The sequence below is a fragment of the Salvelinus alpinus genome, chromosome 4 (genome assembly GCF_045679555.1).
Source record: "Salvelinus alpinus chromosome 4, SLU_Salpinus.1, whole genome shotgun sequence".
Taxonomy (NCBI): Eukaryota; Metazoa; Chordata; class Actinopteri; order Salmoniformes; family Salmonidae; genus Salvelinus; species Salvelinus alpinus.
In genome coordinates, this window is record NC_092089.1 from 2,308,637 (window position 1) to 2,335,290 (window position 26,654).

The 26,654-nt window shown below is 43.3% G+C and overlaps 1 protein-coding gene and 2 long non-coding RNA genes across 3 annotated transcripts; 1 reads left to right on the forward strand and 2 right to left on the reverse strand.

Moving 5' to 3' along the window:
- Positions 1–238: 238 nt before the first annotated feature.
- On the forward strand, positions 239–12,462 carry LOC139572728 (zinc finger protein 697-like). The gene is made up of 4 exons (XM_071395443.1): positions 239–1,195; positions 9,952–10,213; positions 10,357–11,682; positions 11,825–12,462. Exons 1-4 carry the CDS (start codon positions 999–1,001, stop codon positions 12,320–12,322), a joined length of 2,283 nt encoding a protein of 760 aa, XP_071251544.1. The 5' UTR covers positions 239–998; the 3' UTR covers positions 12,323–12,462.
- LOC139572729 (uncharacterized) lies at positions 9,753–11,933 on the reverse strand. Its single transcript, XR_011674465.1, has 3 exons — positions 11,794–11,933; positions 11,126–11,454; positions 9,753–10,530 (listed from the first exon to the last, which is right to left on the reverse strand). It is a non-coding gene; the product is annotated as an uncharacterized lncRNA (long non-coding RNA).
- Positions 12,463–21,071: 8,609 nt separating the features above from the next.
- Positions 21,072–21,460, reverse strand: LOC139572730 (uncharacterized). The gene is made up of 2 exons (XR_011674466.1): positions 21,326–21,460; positions 21,072–21,203 (listed from the first exon to the last, which is right to left on the reverse strand). It is a non-coding gene; the product is annotated as an uncharacterized lncRNA (long non-coding RNA).
- Between the last annotated feature and the right edge of the window lie 5,194 nt (positions 21,461–26,654).

The following is a 26,654-nucleotide window of genomic DNA, read 5'->3' on the forward strand; positions in this document are numbered from 1 at the left end:
TCCTTATATAATGACAAACCGGGGCGTAGGTTTAACTCATTTTAATGAACATATACTTCAGCTAGAAAACTCCATGTTTAGCCATGCAAGGCATTCTTTAACCCTCTCCCGCCCAGCATAGCCTGCTGGGTAACGTAGTCTAAATGTTATTAACGCATAACAACACACCCTGCACATTGTAAATATGGTACTGGAACTGCTTGCTTACTTTTTCGTGTTCTTATTTCTCATGTTTTTGTTCTACCTTGTTATATTCAGTATTACATTTGTTATTGACTACTGCATTGTTGGGGTTAGAGCTTGCAAGAAATACATTTCATTGTGCATGTGACATTGAAACTAGTCTGCTAATAAACCTTGAAGAAGTTGGTTCTGCTGTGTAGACCTCAGTTATACATTTATCTATGTTTGAGTTGTTAGAACACTTTTACTTTCATTTATTTACAGACCTTTTAAGTACTTTTTATGCACTATGGTTTTTGTCTTCTCTTTGTAAACAATTTCAAGTTTGGGAAAATAAACCCCCTAATATTTGCACCCTACACAGTTGTCTCCCATTGCCTGCTTGGTCAATACAGCATCCATCAGGAAGGTGTAAGTACTGCCAGTATTTTGAAACTATAATTTTCACTCCCTCCGTTTTGGGACACTTATATAAATGTCGGAGGCACGTGTGAACTCGCAAATGGAGGGGCGAGGGAACGGGGGAATTTTGGATTCAGACAGTGTCCCAAGAGAAACAGGGCTGGCAGGTAGGATTTAGTTCCTTTCTGTCTCTGGCCCACACTCCAGCACAGTAGGCGGCGGTAATGCGCTGTTTGGATGCCAACTGCCCTTAAACCCTACTGAAGAAAGGGGGCCCGGGAAGACGTAAATATTAGGTCATTTCCGCGGTGGAAACAATGGTGGAACGCAGAGATTTGTAAGGAAAGCCAACGTTACACCCGTCCCTAATACATTCGATTTAGTTTTAAATAGTGCCACTATTGCGCCCAATCATGGCCAATAATAATATCATCTTTACACCCTTTTTACCACCTAAGAAGAAACCCGATCGAGATTCTGAGTGGAGAAAATTAAAGGACAAATCCAGAAATCGGATTAATATCGGAGAAGCTTTTACCAGATGGAGGAACCTCAAGGAGGAGAAATCTATGCCTACAGATGCCGAAGTGGCTTTGTTTTTGCTTGACAGGTAATTCTGGTGTTTTTTCTGCAGTCTACCAGTTTAGCAGGGTTGCCAGGTCTACCTAAAATGTCCAAACCAACGACTACTCAAAATCCCGCTCACAACGCCAGAAAACTAGACAAAAAATGTACGAGGAGGAAGTGGGACACTAATTGCATTTTCCGTCTTTCGACATCTATCCAACATATAAGCCCAACACATGATACATTTCTGAAATCCTCAAGATGTTTCTAAAATCACACACACATTTTCTTTGTTGATATAATAACAGGATGCATGACACACCCATTTTGTCTACACTGAGTCAAATAAAAATGTTTTTCTCGCATTTGATAGCCTGGACAGCGGTTTAGATAAACTGGGACACCATTATTATGGTCCTAATTGTACCCCAATGACAATAACATTTTGTGTGATTATGAAACAAGTGTAGATTCATGAAATGCATCATGTGTTGGGCTATTAGCCCACTGGGGTATAATTAGGACTATAATAATGGTGTCCTAGTTTCCAAAATGAATAAACTCAATTAACAATACTACAAAAAAAATGAACAGGATATAGTACTACAATAACCAGAGCCCTGCCTAACCAGTACAGGGGGACCCTAATGTAAACTTGATATCTTTCCTCCATTGGAAAAGCCTATGACTGTCCCACTTTAGCTACTCCATGCCGTCCTACTTTAGCTAGCTATGGTTGGTAAAGCGGGACAATAACAAAAGACTGAATTACAAAATTGAAACATAATATTGACAACTTCTTAATGTATTTTCATGCAGTACTACATAAAATGCACATTTAAATCAACATTTGGTACAGTGCAATATTTGACAATTTTATAACCTCAACATCAAAACAGAAAGAAAGCTATGTCACTGTGTGTTTTGCAGGGTGAGCTTCCTGTTTGAAATTTGCTCTGCCCCCCTCTGATGTCACAACAATGAAGTCATGTGATTTTGATCGTGTACTTTCTCTGCAAGGGCATAACAATAGTTTAGATTTTCTCATGTCAGACCAAGAAATAAATGCAGACCAAGAAATAAATACGTAAGGATTAGGCTGTGCCAGTTTATATGATGATCCACTCTTTCCCGAATTCACCCTTTAGGCTAAACACCAGTCATGTTTGACAAGTATAATGTAGGATAGTTAACATTAACGTCTAAAGGCTTGATTCTGTTGACATACTCGAGGCACGGTCCGTTCAGATCAAATGGACACAAGCTGAGAGAAAGGCCAGTACATGTTGTGCACATTTGCGCATAGCCTACTGCTGTGGGTACATTGCTGCGCTTAAAATGTGAAGAAATATGTTTAGAAACATTTTCAGATAAATGTTCTGATCTGTTGCTTTAGCCTCCTTGCTTAATATATATATTTTATGTACAGTAGTTGTATGAATTAATATATGTATTTTATGTACAGTAGTTGTATGAATTAATATATATATTTTATGTACAGTAGTTGTATGAATTAATATATATATTTTATGTACAGTAGTTGTATGAATTTTGGATCTATTGTCCCAGAACCAGGCGTGGAGCTAGTCTCAGCACAGAGGGGGCGGGGCGCTCTCAAGGGGCCCTTCTAACCAAATCATAGAAGTAAAAAAAGAGGCCATATCAGCTATCATAAACACAAATTGGCCATCATCACATAGAGCCATGCAAGCCTATTTCCAATAAAACATACAGATAGTGTATCACTTTGCCAGACACAAAAAAAATAAAAAAACAGGTTATCAGTCGGCCGTGAATCGCAATACAATGTTTCAGCACCAAGTTCAGCACACGTCGCTCTACAAAGCGCAGCGGTCGGGAGAGCTCCGCAGGTTATCAGCACCATGGACAGCAGCACCAAAGCGGCGAATCATCAAAACCATTCATCGCAACGCATGAAGCTCTCGTTTAGCAGACATAGGTCTACATTCAAAGATAAAGTAGACACGGAGGTCACAACTACAAAACAGGCACATCGTAAGCAACACGAGGCAGGCAGTGTCACACACGCACACAGCCTGCATATAGGTGTCAAGAGTTGATGAGCAAGAAGAGGGCCTGTAATAACATGTTTCATCTTAACCAAAGACCAATAAAAAAGGATGTTTCACTCACCAGGTTGTCACTGCTCAGCCAAAATATCCATGCTGTAGTCTGATGTAATCTAGTCCATTTTTTAAATTCCATTATCATGCGTTCAATAGAACTAAAAACTTATCCCAACACTTGAACAAACTATTTACAAATCAGTGTCCTGTTTTAAAAACGTCAACCTCCTCTCCTTCATGTTGGCAAACTTGCCAACCACTTCTGCAGTGCCTTGAGTTATTCCAAATTTTGCCTGAATTAAATATATAATAATAATAACCCTGAATTCAAAATGGATTAAATAGATATTTTCCCTCACCCATCTACACACAATACCCCACAATCAAAGTGAAAACATGTTGTTGTTTTTTTCAAATTTATTGAAAAATGAATTACAGAAATATAAAATTTGCATAAGTATTCACACCCCTGAGACAATACTTTGTAGAAGCACCGTTGGCAGCGATTACAGCTGTGAGTCTTTCTGGGTAAGTCTAAGAGCTTTCCACACCTTTTATTGTGCAACATTTGCTCACTATTCTTTTAAAAATTCTTCAAGCTTTGTCAAATTGATTGCTAAACATTGCTTAGACAGCCATCTTCAGGTCTTGCCATAGATGTTCAAGTAGATTTAAGTCAACTGTACTTCGGTCACTCAGGAACATTCACTGTCGTCTTGGTAAGCAACTCCAGTGTAGATTTTGCCTTGTGTTTTAGGTTATTGTCCTGCTGAAAGGTGAATTCATCTCCCAGTGTCTGGTGGAAAGCAGACTGAACCAGGTTTTCCTCTAGGATTTTGCTGTGGACACTATTTCGTTTCTTTTTTATCCTGAAAAACTCCCCTGTCCTTAACGATTACAAGCATACCCATAACATGATGCAGCCACCACTATACTTAAAAATATGGAACGTTTGTTATATTGGCCCCAAATACACTGCTCAAAAAAATAAAGGGAACACTTAAACAACACAATGTAACTCCAAGTCAATCACACTTCTGTGAAATCAAACTGTCCACTTAGGAAGCAACACTGATTGACAATACATTTCACATGCTGTTGTGCAAATGGAATAGACAAAAGGTGGAAATTATAGGCAATTAGCAAGACACCCCCAAAAAAGGAGTGATTCTGCAGGTGGTGACCACAGACCACTTCTCAGTTCCTATGCTTCCTGGCTGATGTTTTGGTCACTTTTGAATGCTGGCGGTGCTCTCACTCTAGTGGTAGCATGAGACGGAGTCTACAACCCACACAAGTGGCTCAGGTAGTGCAGTTCATCCAGGATAGCACATCAATGCGAGCTGTGGCAAAAAGGTTTGCTGTGTCTGTCAGCGTAGTGTCCAGAGCATGGAGGCGCTACCAGGAGACAGGCTATTACATCAGGAAACGTGGAGGAGGCCGTAGGAGGGCAACAACCCAGCAGCAGGACCGCAACCTCCGCCTTTGTGCAAGGAGGTGCACTGCCAGAGCCCTGCAAAATGACCTCCAGCAGGCCACAAATGTGCATGTGTCAGCATATGGTCTCACAAGGGGTCTGAGGATCTCATCTCGGTACCTAATGGCAGTCAGGCTACCTCTGGCGAGCACATGGAGGGCTGTGCGGCCCCACAAAGAAATGCCACCCCACACCATGACTGACCCATCGCCAAACCGGTCATGCTGGAGGATGTTGCAGGCAGCAGAACGTTCTCCACGGCGTCTCCAGACTCTGTCACGTCTGTCACATGTGCTCAGTGTGAACCTGCTATCATCTGTGAAGAGCACAGGGCGCCAGTGGCGAATTTGCCAATCTTGGTGTTCTCTGGCAAATGCCAAACGTCCTGCACGGTGTTGGGCTGTAAGCACAACCCCCACCTGTGGACGTCGGGCCCTCATACCACCCTCATGGAGTCTGTTTCTGACCGTTTGAGCAGACACATGCACATTTGTGGCCTGCTGGAGGTCATTTTGCAGGGCGCTGGCAGTGCACCTCCTTGCACAAAGGCGGAGGTAGCGGTCCTGCTGCTGGGTTGTTGCCCTCCTACGGCCTCCTCCACGTCTCCTGATGTACTGGCCTGTCTCCTGGTAGCGCCTCCATGCTCTGGACACTACGCTGACAGACACAGCAAACCTTTTTACCACAGCTCGCATTGATGTGCCATCCTGGATGAACTGCACTACCTGAGCCACTTGTGTGGGTTGTAGACTCCGTCTCATGCTACCACTAGAGTGAGAGCACCGCCAGCATTCAAAAGTGACCAAAACATCAGCCAGGAAGCATAGGAACTGAGAAGTGGTCTGTGGTCACCACCTGCAGAATCACTCCTTTTTTGGGGGTGTCTTGCTAATTGCCTATAATTTCCACCTTTTGTCTATTCCATTTGCACAACAGCATGTGAAATTTATTGTCAATCAGTGTTGCTTCCTAAGTGGACAGTTTGATTTCACAGAAGTGTGATTGACTTGGAGTTACATTGTGTTGTTTAAGTGTTCCCTTTATTTTTTTGAGCAGTGTATAACTTTGTATTCAAGACAAAAAGTTAATTGCTTTGACACATTTGTTGTAGTATTCCTTTAGTGCCTTGTTGCAAACAGGATGCATGTTTTGGAATATTTTTATTCTGTACAGGCTTCCTTCCTTCACTCTGTCAATTAGGTTAGTATTGTGGAATAACTACAATGTTGTTGATCCATCCTCAGTTAATAACTTTACCATGCTCAAAGGGATATTCATTGTAATTTGTAAACATTTCGAAAACATAACTCCACTTTGACATTATGGGGTATTGTGTGTAGGCCATCTAAATGTAATCAATTTTAAATTCAGGCTGTAACACAACAAAATGTGGGAAAAGTCAAGGGGTGTGAATACTTTCTTAGTCACTATGTCCCACTCACTACAAAGCAATGTGAGGTTGGATAGTCTGGACTTATTCATGTATGCACGCAAATATCTCTTGATGAGCTTCAGGCGGCTGAAACTTTGCTTGGCACTGCTGATGGCACTGCTCATGGCACTGGCACTGCTGATTGCACTGGCACTGCTGATGGCACTGCTGATGGCACTGCTGATGGCACTGGCACTGCTCATGGCACTGGCACTGCTGATGGCACTGCTGATGGCACTGGCACTGCTGATGGCACTGGCACTGCTGATGGCACTGCTGATGGCACTGGCACTGCTGATGAGAAGGATGTACGTCTTCTTTAGTAAACTGTTCCAAAACACCAACGTGAATTTAAACTCAAATGTGCTGGTCTTTGAGAGCAGGTCATCAGCTTTAGAGGCAGTATTTGGTGTAGTATGGTTATGGTGATTTATTCAGAGCAGAGTCCAAGGATCGCATGCAGGCTCTGTATAACCGCTTCTGTGGCCTGTTTCCTGGAGGCCCACCTTGTGGCCAGTAGGCTCTTCAGCTTGAGAGCAGCGAGAGATCCAGCTGCATGTTTTCCTGTTCCTTCTCCAGTATTTTAAACCTTGGAAGGGCCCTCGGGAGTGTGGTGTCAGGAAAATAACCTCACACTCAACGTCAACAAAACAAAGGAGATGATTGTGGACTTCAGGAAACAGCAGAGGGAGCACCCCCCCTATCCACATCGACGGGACAGTAGTGGAGAGGGTAGTAAGTTTTAAGTTCCTCGGCGTACACATCACGGACAAACTGAATTGGTCCACCCACACAGACAGCGTTGTGAAGAAGGCGCAGCAGCGCCTCTTCAACCTCAGGAGGCTGAAGAAATTCGGCTTGTCACCAAAAGCACTCACAAACTTCTACAGATGCACAATCGAGAGCATCCTGTCGGGCTGTATCACCACCTGGTACGGCAACTGCTCCGCCCACAACCGTAAGGCTCTCCAGAGGGTAGTGAGGTCTGCACAACGCATCCCTGGGGGCAAACTACCTGCCCTCCAGGACACCTACACCACCCGATGTCACAGGAAGGCCAGAAAGATCATCAAGGACAACAACCACCCGAGCCACTGCCTGTTCACCCCGCTATCATCCAGAAGGCGAGGTCAGTACAGGTGCATCAAAGCAGGGACCGAGAGACTGAAAAACAGCTTCTATCTCAAGGCCATCAGACTGTTAAACAGCCACCACTAACATCGAGTGGCTGCTGCCAACATACTGACTCAACTCCAGCTCACTTTAATAATGGAAATTGATGGAAATTGATAAAAAATGTATCACTAGCCACTTAGAGTACAGTATATACATATACATTATATTATCATCTACTGCATCTTGCCATCTTTATGTAATACATGTATCACTAGCCACTTTAAACTATGCACTTTTATGTTTACATACCCTACATTACTCATCTCATATGTATATACTGTACCATCACTCATTCATATATCTTTATGTACATATTCTTTATCCCTTTACACTTGTGTGTATAAGGTATTAGTTGTGGAATTGTTAGGTTAGATTACTCGTTGGTTATTACTGCATTGTCGGAACTAGAAGTACAAGCATTTCGCTACAGTCGCATTAACATCTGCTAACCATGTGTATGTGACAAATAAAATGTGATTTGATTTAGAAGTCAGAAAGCAGTACAGGGTCTCCAGTGTACCCCAAAATAATTTAGTTCTACACAAGGAACATGCAGCATCCATTAGAAATAAATGTATGGTGTGTGCGAAGTAGTGCACATACACGTCCATGTTCGAACAGTTTATTATTATTTTTTTTTCATTGCCACGGGCGCGAGGCCATGCTTCTATCAACACCCGCCTCATTAGCCAATGTCAGGCTAGAGCTAGCAGTGGTTGGATTGGACAATGACGAAAAGTAGGTGGAACACAGGATGAAATTAAACTTTTCTTATTCTGTCGCTCCTTGCGTTTTAGCGCATCTGACTTGTACTTTCTATAAATGTTTAACCTGACTGTACTGTAACTTAGCTAGCTAGACATGACCTGGCGATGTTGAGCTTGTACAACAAACATGCTAGGCTACACGTCAATCAAAAAGGAAAGGCCCCCACCAGCAGCCAACCAGCAGCAGCTGCAAGTCCCAGGCCAGGCGGCCCCTCAAGGGGGTAGAGCAACAGACACGGCTGTAGATTGCGTTATAAAACAAGCAACACCAGCTCAGACCAATTCCAGGATTTAATGAAATCATGTAATATATCATATTATACGTTGCATTCGGAAAGTATTCAGACCCCTTTACTTTTTCCACATTTTGTTACCTTACAGACTTATTCTGAAATGGATTACATTTGTTTTTACCCTCAATCTACACACTACCCCCACAAAGCAAAAACTGTTTTTTAGACATTTTTGAAAATGTATTACAAATAAAAAAACTGAAACATCACATTTGCATAAGTATTCAGACCCTTTACTCAGTACTTTGTTGAAGCACCTTTGGCAGCAATTACAGCCTCAAGTCTTCTTGGGTATGACGCTACAAGCTTGGCACACCTGTATTTAGGGAGTTTCTCCCATTCTTCTTTGCAGATCCTCTCAAGCTCTGTCAGGTTGGATGGGGAGCGTCGCTGCACAGCTATTTTCAGTTCTCTCCAGAGATGTTCAATCGGGTTCAAGTATGGGCTCTGGCTGCGCCACTCAAGGACATTCAGAGACTTGTCCCGAAGCTACTCCTGCGTTGTCTTGGCTGTGTGCTTAGGGTCGTTGTCCTGTTGGAAGGGGAACTTTCACCCCAGTCTGGGGTCCTGAGTGCTCTGGAGCAGGTTTTCATCAAGGATCTCTCTCTGTACTTTGCTCCGTTCATCTTTTTTTGTGTACTACACCCTTCACAGAACAGCGCAAACTGGCTCTAACCAGAATAGAAAGAGTGGGAGGCCCAGGTGCACAACTGAGCAAGAGGACAAGTACATTAGAGTGTTTAGTTTGAGAAACAGACGCCTCACAAGTCCTCAACTGGCAGCTTCATTAAATAGTACCCACAAATCACCAGTCTCAACGTCAGCAGCGAAGAGGCGACTCCGGGATGCTGGCCTTCTAGGCAGAGTTGCAAAGAAAAAGCCTCAGACTGGCCAATAAAAAGAAAAGATTAAGATGGGCTAAAGAACACAGACACTGGACAAAGGAACTCTGCCTAGAAGAGGCCAGCATCCCGGAGTCGCCTCTTCACTGTTGACATTGAGACTGTGCTCAACACACACACACCCCTCTGGTCCTCACTGACTCACTCAGACCTGTCCAGCAGCTCTGACAGGGTTTCCCAAACTCAGTCCTTGGTGCCCCACGTTTTTTTACTTGAGAAATACTGCACCAAACACCTTTTTGGTTAGATGTAAAATTGCGCAACTTTAACATTCTCAGAAAAAACATCTATTGAGTTAACTAAGATTCAATTCTGGGAATTTTGAGGAAGTGAAATAGGCTTCTGTGTCTACAGTGTCTCATGGGGGACAAACATCATTAACCAAACGTGGAATCGGTCAGGAAACACACCTCCAAGACTGAAATCTTGTTTTTCTAATAAGCAGCAGAAAAATAACCAATCAGTGTTCAGTGCTCTTTAATACATTGGAGGTGCCAAAGAGGCATTTTTATTTAGTACTGTACATACCGACCAATAAGGGGACTCTTATTGAAATGTTTCATCAACGCATGTTCCTAGAAGATAAAATTGCTAATGAGTATGAATTGGCAAGAGCCGATAGTGGCAGGAAATCACCCGCTCTTTTATTTATTTTTTTGACCCAGGTTAGCTGCCCCCCCTCCACAACCTGCTGCCACCCCTCCCTCCCCAGACGATATCATTGTGAACATCGAATGCCTGCTGCAGCTGTTTCAGCGGTGTGAGCAGTGCAGGCGTGAGAGTGTGATCCAGACGCAGGGAGACAGGATGTGCCTCTCTGTGACCCAACACTGCCAGAGCTGCAACCACCGCAGGACATGGGCAAGCAACGCATCTACTGTCCAGACAATGCACAAAGGAAATGGAGAAGAGCCACAGAATATTCAGGTGGGTATTTAAGGATTAACAGTTGATATTGTGAGGTAACTAACTAACTTCAGTTGTTTGTATTCTGTGGTATCTCTAGTTATTGTATGTTTTTAATACAGGACTGCACTCCAATAATACTGGTGTTTCCCTTCGTTAAGTAGGTTGACATGCAGGTGGCCCTGCCGTCTGAGGACACAGATGGATCCTTGCCATCTGTGAACCGAGATGGAGACTTGCCATCGGAGAACAGAGATGAGGCTCTGGATCTGACTGGCTCTTTGGAGATGGAGGTGACTGTAGACCAGCCACCAAGACCAGGGGGAAGTGGCACGTCCCTGGTGAGGGGAAAAAATGAGGGGAACAAAGGAACAGAGCAGAGAAAGAAAGTGACTAAGGTGGTGTTGGACAGTGAGATGGACAGTGCACGAAGCCAGGAGGACAATGGCCTGTCCTCGCAGGAGAATGAGGAAGGAGAGGAGAGAAAGGGAAAGCCCCTAGGTGGTGAACAACAGGAGAATGGTGCTGAGCAGCGGGCCTCTATTGAGGTGACAATATACTCTATAGAGCCTGAGGACTCTGAAAGCCCAACCTCTCAGATAGACAAAGAAGAGAAGAAGCAGGTGGCTGCAGATGGGTTTGAGGGGGAGGGTGATGTGTGTGAGATGGAGGGTGAAGAGACAGATGAGGAAGATAGACAGACAGAGAGTGACTCTGAATTTCACCCAGAAGATGAGGAAGAGGGACTGAGAGAGAGTGACTCTGAATTTGACCCAGAAGAGGAGAAATCAACGAGTAGTAGAGGGAGAGGGAGAGGCAGGGGAAGAGGTAGGGGAAGGGGTAGTGGGAAAGGGAGAAGCAGAGGAAGGCAATTGCAGCAGCCTACAGGGGAGACTGGTTTGGATGAGTCTGCTGAAGACTCTGATGGATCACCTTTATCATCACCCCAGAGAGACCAGCAGGACCAGGAGTCGTTCAGCGGTGTCGCTGGAGAACTGGGCTCCGGGGACAGTGCCAGCATCCGGCAGAAATTCAAATACTCTAAAAAACACCACATGGTCCTCTGTCCTGAATGTGGCGTCCTGTACACCACCAGGCTGAAACACCATAAGTGTGAACACAAGTTCATGGTCCGCTGTCCAGACTGTGGGCAGGGTTGTGCGAGTGAACTGGGCCTCAAGCAGCACCGGAGGCTTCACCGTCAGGACCTTAAGTTTCCCTGTAAGTTCTGCCTCCAATCCTTCAGGACGCGGCCGGACAAGCTGACCCACGAGAAGACCCACAGATTCAAAAGATTAAAAGGTCACAGATGCTACAGCTGCTCAGAGTGCCCACTGAGCTTTGACAACATCCTCATACGGAATCGCCATCTCAGAGAGCACGAGTCCAAGAGACACATCTGTCACACATGTTACAAGGAATTCAACAAAGGTCACCTCCTGGAGAGGCACGCACTGTCCCACAGTGACGACAAGCCCTTCAAGTGCCAGGTCTGGAGGGAGGGGCAGGGTTTCAATTACATTCAACTGAAGTGTCTGTTTCAATTACTTATTTTGAAGAGGGCTATTTACTGTAATTAAAATTAAAAGTATTGTATTTACATGGTCCATGTTGCCCTTCCCTGTGTGTCAGGTGTGCCAGCGTGCCTTTGCCCAGCTCAGCCAGCTGAAGTCCCACCTGCGCGTCCACACTGGGGAGAGGCCCTTCCAATGCCAGCGCTGCGACAAGAGCTTCAATCACAACGTCAGCCTCAAGAACCACGTCAGACGCTACCACAGCCCAGACTCAGGGCTGGACCCTGATGGAGGCACAGAAGTTGTGGGACAGGGGGGGAGGAGGGAAACAGATGGCAGGACTGGGCAGGAGGGAGGGGAGGTTGGACAGAGGAAGCCTCGGCAGCAGGTAGAGCTTACCTTTATGACTGAGTGGGAGATGTGGGCAGGAGGAGAGGGAGCAAAGAGAGTGGAGGAGAAACAGAGGAAGAGGAAACGCCAGTGCAATGATGATCCTGAAGAGGAGGAGGAGAGACAGCGAGAGAGTGACTCTGACTTTGACCCAGAGGAGGAGAAGAAGATTGGGGGGAGGGGGCCAGGGAGAGGAGGGGGGAGAGGAAGTGGAGGGAGTCACTAGCAGAGGCCTACAGGAGAGACTTCTGCAGGCACTGATGTTGGAGAGATGGGGGGACAGAGAGACAAAGGCTGTATTCATTAGTGCACACTGTAGCAAAACATTTTGTAACTGAAAATGAAAACAAGCGTTTGTTATTGGACAAGTTCAGGCACTGCCTCGCCGTTTTGGCCCGTTTGCTTCTGATTTGTTCTTAGTGAATATGACTTTAAAAAAGAAACATTTATTTAACTAGGCAAGTCAGTTAAGAACAAATTCTTATTTACAATGACGGCCTACCCCAGCCAAACCCTAACAACACTGTGGGACTCCCAATCATGGCTGGTTGTGATACAGCCTGGAATCGAACCAGGGTCTATAGTGACACCTCTAGCACTGAGATGCAGTGCCTTAGACCGCTGCTTCACTTGGGAGCCCCAAGACTAAGAGCAGGAAACATCTCCTGGCACTAGAATTTGTTATCCTCGTGTTCTGTCTTTGAACTTAGAACTTTTCCGGATTCCCAGAACCTGATTGACAATTGCAGGACTAAGCATTCAATTGCAGGACTAAGCATCATCTGTATCTGGGTATATAAATATATATATATATATATTATATATATATATATATATATATATATAGCACAGTTCTGGTAAAACCAATGTTCATTAAATGCATTGGGTTACCTTAAAATGAAGCTGGTTGAGAGAATGCCAAGAGTGCAAAGCTGTCATCAAGGCAAATAGTGGCTACTTTGAAGAATCTAAAATATATTTAGATTTATTACTCTTTTTTTGGTTACTACATGATTCCATATGTGTTATTTCATAGTTTTGATGTCTTCACTATTCTACAATGTAGAAAATAGTGCAAATAAAGAAAAACCCTTGAATTAGAAGTTGTCCCAACTTTTCAATGGTACTGTACAGTATCAGTCAAAAGTTTGGACACACCTACACAGTTATGGTTCAACACATTGCACATTAAATGTGTAACGTTGCCCTAAAATGCTGTTTCTGTACTCTATATGGTGTCATGATCATCACTGATCACACCTAGTTCGTGTGATGTTTCATATACGCTAATGGCAGGTAATGCACCAGGATCTAGTATTGAATGCACCAGTATCAGATTTTTCAACCCAGGTACTAGCAACATATGGGCCTCGGAAGCACTGCACCCCGGCTTAACACTTTAATCATTATTAAATATCATATTCCATTAATGTACAGATAAAAATATATTAGAGAAGTCTCAGTCGGAGTTAGATATCCATGGAAGAATGAATAAGCAAAGTCGGGTGAAGTGTAAGAAGATCACCATTTAACGTATACGCTGTGTCTTTTCCGGGCGTTGTCAGTCAGTTTACTGGGGAAATGTGACGAGCAGTGCCACATACACCATGATGGTGTAGGCTGACCAAATAAATTTTGAAATCTATGTTATGCAATTATTGCACCCACACTGCTCGCGCACGTCAATGAGCGTCTGCGTTGCCAAGGGCTAAAATAGAAGTCATTCCTATTTCTGACGCAGATCGCGCTGCAAGTCCTGCCTCCCATCTCCTCAGTGGTTTATAGAAGCAGGTACCCATGTGCCATCTCCTCATTGGTTATACCCATGTGGGTGATTGAAAGACGAACTGTTGCCGGTTGTCGTGGTAATACTATGAAAGTTTAGATGCCAACCACCATATAAGTTAAACGATTAAAAAGCCTGGAAGGAGGAGAGATGACTAGAAACGATTCGGTTGACCGTTTTTATGTGTGGATTAATTGTCGGAGTAGAGGACCTTGTGCATTTCAGGTAAAATAACAACCTAATGATTATATCCCAGGACAAATTAGCTAGCAACAGCAAGCTAGCTAAATAGGACAAATTAGCTAATAAGTGCAAGCTAAATTGCCATAAATGTTTAATGCTTTTCGACCTGTCCCCAAATTAATGTCATTGGTTCAGAGTTTGTTTTGATATTTTAACCTGTGTGTCGTGATCGCGTTTGGTGTAGGGGGACAAAATAAATGTATGCCCGATGGCGCATGCGCGAAGCCGGTTTGGGTTCCGTGTGAGTGGGACAACATAAAATTACTGTCGCCTTCCTCCGTAGTCTAGATAATATCCGCAACATGTTTTATTTTGCATGGACAACTGAAGACAATTTTTCACATATCGGAATTCACAAAATACTAAGGTGAGTTTGTGGGATTAAGCCGCGCTTCGATTGGGCTGCAAACTGAATCTTATTTATAGTGCCTTCAGAAAGTATTTCTACCCCTTGATTTATTCCACATTTTGTTGTTGCAGACTGAATTCACCCATCTACACACTGCCCCATAATGACAAAGTGAAAATGTGTAATAATCCATTTACATAAGTATTCACACACCCGAGTCAATACTTTGTAGAAGCAACTTTGGAGGCAATTACAGTTTTTTCGTCTTGGATATGAGGTATCAGTTTTGCACATCTGGATTTGGGGATTTTCTCAAACTGTTTGTTTAATTAGATGGGGAGAGGCTGTGAACAGCAATTGTAGTCTTTTCTACAGATTTTCAATGGGATTAAAGTCTGGGATTTGGCTGGGCCACTCAAGGAATTTCACATTATTCTGAAGCCTTTCCAGCTTTGCTTTGGCTGTATACTTGGTCATTGTCCTGTTGGAATGTACATCTTCGCCCGAATCTAAGGTCGTTTGCACTCTGAAGTAGGTTCTCATCAAGGATTTGGCTCCATTCATTGTTCAGTCTGTCTTTACCAGTCCCTCTGTCCCTGCGGCTGAAAAACATCCCCATAGCATGATGCTGCCACCACAATGCTTCACGGTAGGGATGGTGTTAGACTGGTGATGAACTAGCTGTGCCTGGTTCTCCAGACAGCGCTTTGCATTCAGGTCAAAGAGTAAAGTTAAATTTTTGCCTTTGCCGTGTGATTTATGCTCTGTATTTCACTTGCATTTTTGCAAACTCCAGGCCTGGTGTCATGTGCCTTTTTTTAATCAGGAGTGGCTTCCATCTGGCCACTCCCATAAAACCCAGATTAGTGAAGTGCTGTAGAGACTCTTGTCCTTCTGGCAGGCTCTCCCATCTCAACCAATGAACTCTGTAGTTCTGTCAGTGGTCATTATGCAGTGCTGTCATTGGGTTTTTGGTCACCTCCCCGTCATTCTTTCCCAGTTGCTTAGTTTGGTCGGACGGCCAGCTCTAGGCAGAGTCTGGGAAGTTCTAAATGTTTTCTATTTCCCAATGATGGAGACCACTATGCTCTTGGAATCTTTCAACACTAGAAATTGTGGGAGGCCCCTGGGAGCAATTTCCAAACACCTGAAGGTACCACGTTCATCTGTACAAACAATAGTATGCATGTATAAACACCATGGGACCACGCCGCCGTCATACCGCTCAGGATGGAGACGCGTTCTGTCTCCTAGAGATGAACGTACTTTGGTGCGAAAAGTCCAAATCAATCCCAGAACAACAGTAAAGGACCCTGTGAAGATGCTGGAGGAAACAGTTACAAAAGTATCTATATCCACAGTAAAACGAGTCCTATATCGACATAACCTGAAAGGCCGCTCAGCAAGGGAGAAGCCACTGCTCCAAAACCGCCATTAAAAAGCCAGCCTACCGTTTGCAACTGCACATGAGGACAAAGATTGTAATTTTGGGAGAAATGTCCTCTGGTCTGATGAAACAAAAATAGAACTGTTTGGCAATAATGACCATCGTTATGTTTGGAGGAAAAAGGGGGAGGCTTGCAAGCCGAAGAACACCATCCCAACCGTGAAGCACGGGGGTGACAGCATCATGTTGTGGGGGTGCTTTGCTGCAGAAGGGACTGGTGCACTTCACAAAATAGATGGCATCATGAGGCAGGAAAAGTCTGTGGATATATTGAAGCAACATCTCAAGACATCAGTCAGGAAGTTAAAGCTTGGTCGCAAATGGGTCTTCCAAACGGACAATGACCCCAAGCATACATAAGTTGTGGCAAAATGACTTAAGGACAACAAAGTCAAGGTATTGGAGTGGCCATCACAAAGCCCTGACCTCAATCCTATAGAAAATGTGTGCGAGCAAGGAGGCCTACAAACCTGACTCAGTTACACCAGCTCTGTTAGGAGGAATGGGCCAAAATTCACCCAACTTATTGTGGGAAGCTTGTGGAAGGCTAACTGAAACGTTTGACCCAAGTTATACAATTTAAAGGCAATGCTACCAAATACTAATTGAGTGTATGTAAACTTCTGACCCCTGGGAATGTGATGAAAGAAATAAAAGCTGAAATAAATCATTCTCTACTATTATTCTGACATTTCACATTCTTAAAATAAAGTGGTGATCCTAACTGACCTAAGACAGGGAATTTTTACGAGGATTCAATGTCAGGAATTGTGAAAAACTGAGTTTAAATGTATTTGGCTAAGGTGAATGTAAACTTCCGACTTCAACTGTATATGTTGTCAACAACCCTTTGATTCTATGCCAACTCCACCTGTTTTGCTCCGCAGTTGAGTGCTCATCGGTTTTGTTGCTAAACAACCCACCCGAACCTACTGTCCCCTAGCCTGGGTGCCAGATGCACCAGTACCTATGCTTTAGAGACGTCTACGATGAGTATGACATGTCTCCTCTCCAGTGGCAATTTTAGCATGTAAATCTTGGTTGGGCAAAAAAATACATGTGCGATGCATATGTTTATAATTTTTAACTAGGAAAAGAGACCCTTAATCTTATACTTGGGACCACACAGCCACTCCCCTGAATAGCAGGCTAGTGATTGCTTTGCAATGTTTGCAGTTAGCCACTGATTCCTTCCAAATCACTAATTGTTGAATTTGAGATTTCCAAATTGTTGTGTAATGTTTATGTCCAATGGTCAATGAGCACCGATAAATTGTATCTATAATTTCTCTTCATTATTTCTCTTCATATGACAAGGATTAAAAAGGATTTGCCAGTAGATTGTCAACTTGATTCATGATGATGACTGCTAGCTAAGATTTTGAAAGTATGATGTTGACATCCAATCAAAGCTACTGTAGATATAAACTGTGGGCAATGACCTTGAGCCTTCTTGGATGGGCCCTTCAAATCAAATTGTATTGGTCACATACACATGGTTAGCAGATGTTAATGCGAGTGTAGCAAAATGCTTGTGCTTTTAGTTCCGACCATGCAGTAATATCTAACAAGTAATCTAACAATTTCACAACAACTACCTTATACACACAAGTGTAAAGGAATGAATAAGAATATGTACATACAAATACATGGATGAGTGATGGATGTGCGGCATAGGCAAGATGCAGTAGATGGTATAGAGTACAGTATATACATATGAGATGAGTATTGTAGGGTATGTAAACATTATATAAAGTGGCATTGTTTAAAGTGACTAGTGATACATTTATTACATCCAATTTTTAATTATTAAAGTGGCTAGAGATTGAGTCAGATTGTTGGCAGCAGCCACTCAATGTTAGTGATGGTTGTTTAACAGTCTGATGGCCTTGAGATAGAAGCTGTTTTTCAGTCTCTCGGTCCCAGTTTTGATGCACCTGTACTGACCTCGCCTTCTGGATGATAGCGGGGTGAACAGGCAGTGGCTCGGGTGGTTGTTGTCCTTGATGATCTTTCTGGCCTTCCTGTGACATCGGGGGGTGTAGGTGTCCTGGAGGGCAGGTAGTTTGCCCCGGTGATGCGTTGTGCAGACCTCACTACCCTCTGGAGAGCCTTGCGGTTGTGGGCGGAGCAGTTGCCGTACCAGGCGGTGATACAGCCCGACAGGATGCTCTTGATTGTGCATCTGTAGAAGTTTGTGAGTGTTTACGGTGACAAGCCCAATTTTTTTCAGCCTCCTGAGGTTGAAGAGGCGCTGTTGCGCCTTCTTCACCACACTGTCTGTATGGGTGGACCATTTCAGTTTGCACGTGATGTGTACGCCGAGGAACTTAAAACTTTCTACCCTCTCCACTACTGTCCCGTCAATGTGGATAGGGGGGTGCTCCCTCTACTGTTTCCTGAAGTCCACGATCATCTCCTTTGTTTTGTTGACGTTGAGTGTGAAGTTATTTTCCTGGTCCCACACCCCAAGGGCCATCACCTCCTACATGTAGGCTGTCTCATCGTTGTTTGTAATCAAGCCTACCACTGTAGTGTCGTCTGCAAACTTAATGATTGAGTTGGAGGCGTGCATGGCCATGCAGTCATGGGTGAACAGGGAGTACAGGAGAGGGCTGAGAACGCACCCTTGTGGGGCCCCAATGTTGAGGATCAGCGGGGTGGAGATGTTGTTTCCTACCCTCACCACCTAGGGGTGGCCCTTCAGAAAGTCCAGGACCCAGTTGCACAGGGCGGGGTTGAGACCCAGGGTCTCGAGCTTAATGATGAGTTTGGAGGGTACTATGGTGTTAAATACTGAGCTGTAATCGATGAACAGCATTCTCACATAGGTATTCCTCTTCTCCAGATGGGTTAGGGCAGTGTGCAGTGTGATTGCATAGTCTGTGGACCTATTGGTGCGGTAAGCAAATTGGAGTGGGTCTAGGGTGTTGGGTAGGGTGGAGGTGATATGGTCCTTGACTAGTCTCTCAAAGCACTTCATGATGACGGAAGTGAGTGCTACGGGGCGATAGTCGTTTAGCTCAGTTACCTTAGCTTTCTTGGGAACAGGAACAATGGTGGCCCTCTTGAAGCACGTTGGAACAGCAGACTGGGATAGGGATTGATTGAATATGTCCGTAAACACACCAGCCAGCTGGTCTGTGCATGCTCTGAGGACGCGGCTAGGGAGGCCGTCTGGTCCGGCCGCCTTGCGATGGTTAACACGTTTAAATGTTTTACTCACGTTGGCCACGGTGAAAGAGAGCCCGCAGGTTTTGGTAGCGGGCCGTGTCAGTGGCACTGTATTGTCCTCAAAGCGAGCAAAGAAGTTGTTTAATTTGTCTGGGAGCAAGACGTCAGTGTCCGCGACGGGGCTGGTTTTCTTTTTGTAATACGTGATTGACTGTAGACCCTGCTACATACATCTCGTGTCTGAGCCATTGAATTGCGACTGGGCCCTTCTAATGTAACTCTATGGCAGCACCCAAGGGGCTTGAATTTTCAAGCTTTACCCTTAGGCTTGGCGGTGACGTAGTGTCCCCATGAGTGACAGAGCACTGAGCCAATCACATTAATATGAATTTTCACAGCACACTCTCTCAGCAATTGATTACCATATAAATTATATGGCTACATAACCATATGAACAAACATAGTTAACTAGCCAGTACTGCTGACTGCAGGAACAAGTGCACTAACAGACAGTTAGTCTGTTGCTTTCACCCTCGACTGTACAGTGTCTTCAGAAAGTATTCATACCCCTTGACTTGGTGTGTTACAGCCTGTATTCAAAATGGACTAAACATATACTACCGTTCAAAAGTTTGGGTTCACTTAGAAATGTCCTTGTTTTTGAAAGAAAATAAAAAAAATTGTCAATTAAAATAACATCAAATTGATCAGAAATACAGTGTATACATTGTTAATGTTGTAAATGACTACTGTAGCTGGAAACGGCTGATAATCCAAGTTTATCATTTTAAAAGGCTAGTTGATCATTAGAAAACCTTTTTGCAATTCTGTTAGCACAGCTGAAAACGGTTGTCCTAATTAAAGAAGCAATAAAACTGGCCCTCTTTAAAACCCCAAACAGCAAGCAATGCAGATGTAGAATAACGGTGGCTAGGAAAAACTCCCTAGAAAGGCCGGAACCTAGGAAGAAACCTAGAGAGGAACCAGGCTCTGAGGGGTGGCCATTCCTCTTCTGGTTGTGCCGGGTGGAGATTATAACAGTACATGTTCATAGATGTTCAAATGTTCATAGATGACCAGCAAGGTCAAATAATAATAATCACAGTGGTTGTAGAGGGTGCAACAGGGCAGCACCTCAGGAGTAAATGTCAGTTTGGCTTTTCATTCAGAGTTAGAGACAGCAAGTGCGGTAGAGAGAGAGTCGAAAACAGCAGGTCTGGGACGAGGTAGCATGTCTGGTGAACAGGTCAGTGTTCCATAGCCACAGGCAGAGCAGTTGAAACTGGAGCAGCAGCACGATCAAGTGGACTGGGGACAGCAAGGAGTCATCAGGCCAGGTAGTCCTGAGGGTTATGTACTATCTTACTTTGAGGAGATGGTGATTAGCCCTAAATATGTGTTTGGCATTTGGTCTTTTAAATTCAATATTTGTTTTTAACTGTAATTTCCCAAAAGTCAGACTCTTCCCACACACCAACACATTTTATTCTATACAATTTTATTTTTATTTTTTTAAATGTGCCTAAAATGTATTTTACAGCTAGAAAGATTTTTTAAAAGTATTTATCCACAATCTGCTCTGAGTTAGTCCTGTCCTGGAGTGTCTTAACAAAATTAAACCAACATATTTAGGCTGACTTAATCCAGTGTCCAGAAAAATGAGTTTAAGGGATATACAAATATGTAAAATTTTATGAGATCGCCTCATTTGCATATTATAATACAATATTTCAGAATTTTTCCATACAAACAATTATGTGTCTACATTCAACTTAAAGTGGGGAAAATCCCTATTGGGGTGTGGTGCCTGGCTCTCAAACTAAATACATACTGCAATTCCAACCACAAAATGTCTTCCTTTTTATTTTAAAGCCAGACTCAGTAAGTCCCAAATATATCTCGAAATGTATTGATGAAAGAAGAATTTGAAAAATGAGTCCCATTGAACACAAATTAAGCCCGGTCTACACACCAAATGAGGGACAGAGTTTTATTGTGTGTGTGTTGCAAAAGTATTTCTTGCACTTGATGCATGTGTACTGTGTTTTTCTGTCCACATCACAGCGCTTCGTCTTGTTGCTACCGGATGCAATCTAGAAGGATGCAATCTAGAAGGATGAAAACACTTAGTTCAGGAATTTTACTGACATCTCACTCACATATATAGTTACAGCAGGCCAAGGTAGGAGAGTCAGACACACACATATGCAACAACATCACTCACACTTACTTCCGGTATTGGAGTTGTTGGTTCTGTGGGACAGGCGGATGGGGCACCAGCGTCCTCCTCCTGAATCCTCCTCACGGTGGCTGCAGAAGCTGAGGTCCTTGGGATATGTTGCCTCCTCTGGATTTGAGGTCTTACCAATGCCTGCCCAGCACCTTGAGAAAGAGCAGTCTCCTCTGGAGCGTCCCTCTGTTCCAATCTGGGTTTAACGCCATCCAGATGACAAACGCATTGGTACGCCGAGATGTCCAAGAATATCACAAGAGGCCAGCGTAGGGTTCTTCTTTTGCAGCTCTAGCCAGTCACCAGCTTATCTAAATTGTCCACCCAACCTTTTGTGGCATTGTAATCCATTAGGATTTCTGTTTTTGATGTTCCTGGCCTCAGATTCTCCCATCCCTATGCAGCGTACTCATGAGTACCACATTTTTGCCTTTCTTTGGCGCGTGGGACGTGTCGGCCTTGAACAAACTTAGAGGAATTGATAGGCCTGTTCCGTGTATTCAACAGATGAGGTGGGAGCTCTGGCTTGTTTTTGCAGAGTTGCAAAGAAAAAGCCATCTCAGACTAGCCAATAAAAAGAAAAGATTAAGATGGGCAAAAGAACACAGACACTGGACAGAGGAACTCTGCCTAGAAGGCCAGCATCCCGGAGTCGCCTCTTCACTGTTGACGTCAAGACTGGTGTTTTGCGGGTACTATTTAATGAAACTGCCAGTTGAGGACTTGTGAGGCGTCTGTTTCTCAAACTAGAAACTCTAATGTACTTGTCCTCTTGTTCAGTTGTGCACCGGGGCCTCCCACTCCTTTCTATTCTGGTAAGAGAGTTTGCACTGTTCTGTGAAGGGAGTAGTACACAGCGTTGTACGAGATCTTCAGTTTGTTGGCAATTTCTCGCATGGAATAGCCTTTGTTTCTCAGAACAAGAATAGACTGAACAGTTTCAGAAGAAAGTCTTTGTTTCCGGCCCTTTTGAGCCTGTAATCGAACCCACAAATGCTGATGCTCCAGATACTCAATGAGTCTAAAGATGGCCAGTTTTATTGCTTCTTTAAAATCAGCACAGTTTTCAGCTGTGCTAACATAATTGCAAAAGGGTTTTCTAATGATCAAATACGCCTTTTAAAATGATAAACTTGGATTAGCTAACACAACATGCCATTGGAACACAGGAGTGATGATTGCTGATAATGGGCCTCTGTACGGCCTATGTAGATATTCCCCCAAAAATGTGCAGTTTTCAGCTACAATAGTCAATTACAACATTAACAATGTCTACACTGTATTTCTGATCAATTTGATGTTATTTTAATGGACAAAAAATTAGCTTTTTCAAAAACAAGGACATTTCTAAGTGACCCCAAACTTTTGAATGGAAGTGTAAATAGTAAAGTACATATCCCCAAAAACTACTTAAGTAGTACTTTCAAGTATTTTAACTTAAGTACTTTACACCACTTAGTATAGGCCAATGAAAATAGTGGATACACAGATTTTAGGCCTACAATATGAGGAGGAAATGATCATCCACCAACTTTCCAGTAGCACTCACCTATTTAAAACAGATTTTTCCCGCAATTGTATTTTGAAATATTGCTAAATAACTTTGCTAAATACCTTCTAGCTGCTGCCTGCTGTTCATTGACAGCCACAAGTCAACAATCAGCTGTTTTATATTTGCTGCGCTGACTGCCCAATTGCTGGATTTCTGACAGTAGACTAGGCCAATGCGCTCATAATGTGACAAAACACAATCTACAGCATTTAAAATGTTTAAAAAGCTATTGATCCTCTGCGGCTAAATTACGATGGTGTAGTATTTTCAGTGATTTCATTTATTATATTAATAGACAGGATTAATTATATAATTTGGCAAATGTTTTCAATATATCTGCAGCGCTTCCATCACCCCTTCCTGTTTTCTTCCATGCACTGTGCTCTCCCCATTGCCAAATATATTAATCAACACTTCTATTGAATTATTAATTCAATTGATTGTGATCAGTAACCACATGAGGTTATAGTGTAGGTAGACCTGCTGTAGACAATTACGAGAATACATTCAGTAAGTCAATAAAGCCAATCGTGGTTTCAGTTATATTGTTATTGAAACAATGTAGTCCTTACGACCTTTTTAAACAATACTAAAATATGTCAAATTACTTGAATAGCCTATGGAAAAAGTGTAAAAATGTGTATTCGCATCAGTAGGCAAAGTAACTGAAAAGTATTGGAAAGTTCAGGAAATCATCAGGAAAGCTCATCAGATAGGCTATAGGCTTAATGCGTGTGTGTAGAGGATCTGCTTGGTTTTCAATTGCTAAACTAATGATCATGAGCCTCAATTTAGCTAACATTTCCAAGCATAATTGTAACCAAATATCCAAACGGAGATTCAGTGAAAACAAAAATCTGACAGATTGATTTATCAAGATGAGTTCCCATGCTTGTCTCAAAGCAGCACAATGATACTGTCCCAATCAAAACGGTGCTGGAATTATCAGATGACCACACATGGCAATTGCTTTATATGTATTATAACCAGTGGTATAGTGCCATTTTTTTTGTTGGTAGCCTACCGGAGCACCATCTTTTAATTATTATTAAGCCATTATTTCTGAATTAAAGTTGGTAACGACACGAAACCTATTGTATAAAATCATTTTAGAATATACAGACAATGCGTCATCCAAATAGCATGATTGCCTATGCCTACACAATACTGTAAGTGGCTAAAGGGAAATATTATATTTTTTAATTCATAAAACACCAAATTAGGCCTACCTTATTATAAATTAGGCCATCATCACTGTTAATCGTGAATGACAATTCTTCACGTTTTAGAGGTCAAACGTCCATGCTGCGCATCCCAGTCACTTTCATGTGGATATGCATTTCGATCTTCTTGAATGACGTGAGGATGGCTAACCGGCCTAACTCGTCGAATTTTAGAGCAGATGAAATAAAAATAATCAGCGGTCATCCTAAATTGTCATTAGAAATGACATGGTGTTTTTGGTATAACAGTAGCCTGACATTATCATGCTATTATATTCGGTGTGTTATGTAGAATACTAATTAATCATCATGTGATCTTTCGAGACATAGCACCATTCTGAGAAGTGGTGGAGCGTCGCTCCGCTGAGCACCGCTGGCAGCACTACACCCCTGATTATAACTGTTGGATGACTTCGGAAGTTTCACGTAACCACAGATCTATGGACTAAGTGGCGCATTCAGTTTTTTCACTATTGCAGCAGCGCAAAATATTCGGGGGTGACCCAAAATCACGGTTAAAAAAAAGCCTGGTTCTGGTGATGTCCATGTTGTTCGTTCGTAAATTCAGAACGTTTCGCTCTCGGTGCGTTCAGAGCGCACACTGGACGGTATGGCAGAGGAGTAGGGTTAATCCGAGCGGTCTGACCTCACAACGAAAGTCAAGCGCCCATAATAACTGGCTAAAGTTGTCTAGCTACTTCCAGACACAAATGAGAGAACACCTCACTCTGACCATTTTACTCGCCCTAGCAGTTAGATTTTTTTCATGTTAGCAAGTGCGTTAGTGACTAAATTATTCTTATTCTTCTGTGGGTTTTATGGCAGACTACAACCCAAAAATGTGTAATACCGCAACCAACTGAACGGGGTTGAAAAAAAAGGTACAAATAAAACCCATACATGATAGGAAAAACGAACTTAATCCACCCAAAAATAAAATAATTTAAAAAACACATTGATAAAACCAAAATCCTTAAACTCCCACTTCTTTCTTCCTTCCTTCCTTCGAATCTGAATATCTCCCTTCTCAGGCTCGATGACCTGAGAGGGTAGTAAGGCTTGTGATTATACTCCATGCAACTCCATCACCGAGAAGTCTCCACCGCTTCCACAGTGAAATCTATTTTCCTGGACTTCTCTCCACCTTGGCAGTGCCGTTAATCAACATTGGCTATAAAGGCCACAAAGTCCACCTTCTTAACCTTTAACATATCTGGGTCCTGCTGTTGAAAAGAAACCCCTGCAGCCTTCAGTGAAGGCCTATCCACAACCATGGACTCTTCAGGAGCACCATTCGAACCCTCAAATCTTTTAACAGCCGCTGCATATGAAATGCTCTGGATAGCCCTGACTTCGGACACCTCATTCTCTTTCACCCTTGTTGGGCATACCAAAGACGTGGCTTCATGGTTCCAGTGGCGGATTTAGGTATAGGTGACATGGGCATCCGCCCATGGCGGCATGTTGCCCGGGGGCGGCACAAGCGCCCGCACAAAAAAATTCAGAATGGTGACATTTGCACGATCGGTTTTCTATCGCTCATTTGCAAGTCACGTCAATGATATCATGTCACCATGTGGGACTGTTGGTCAATTAACCTTGTCGGAGTGGGCACCCTGATTCTAGTTTGTGAGTGAGCTAGGCAGGCTACTGCCTGGGAAGGTCTCCCACTCAGAAGTACGAGATGGGGAGGATGGGCGGGGGTAGGTTGACCTCAGGTCTCCCCACTGGAAGCCCGAGGTAGGGGGCGCGGGGAATCTATCAAATAGCGCACCTCTAACTTTGTACAGTAATGGTTCCCACCACAATTGCAACATGAGTGACTAACTGTGCTGCTAGCAACAACTTAATCGTTTTTTTGCCAAACTTTACTGACACCTGTCATATTCAACGGGTGTTGTGCGTTTGTAAATTCATCAGTTATTCTCCGCTCTGGCACACTCAAACGAGAGTGCTCTAAAAATCAGTGTAGATAGTCAAAATGTATTTACGAACTCACTTCATAATCACAAATTATGTAAATGAGACTTACTGAGTCTGGCTCTAAGCTTTAAAATATCTCAACTTGCCTAGCTAATAGCTAAATGTTTGTTTTAGACTTATAATTCAAATTCTATTTTCAAGGCTCCACATGTTGTCATGGAAAATATTTATGTTATTTCAACAACCAATGACCAACTTTGCTGGAAATCCAGTTGCATATAGAGCTAGCCAGCTTGTAGTCCTCAAAAACAGAAATTAGTTAGCATTTTCTGTCTTTGCTTCGTTGGCCATTTCTAATAGGGAAATAATGGGATTTTGGGATATGCACAGAAATGAAGGCTTAGGAGATCTAATATGTTGTGTTCTATGAGATAATATCAGTCAGTTAACGTGACCTTTATGAATTATGAATGCCCCTTTGGGTTGTGCCGTGGCGGAGATCTTTGTGGGCTATACTCGGCCTTGTCTCAGGATGTTAAGTTGGTGGTTGAAGTTATCCCTCTAGTGGTGTTGGGGCTGTGCTTTGGCAAAGTGGGTGGGGTTATATCCTGCCTGTTTGGCCCTGTCCGGG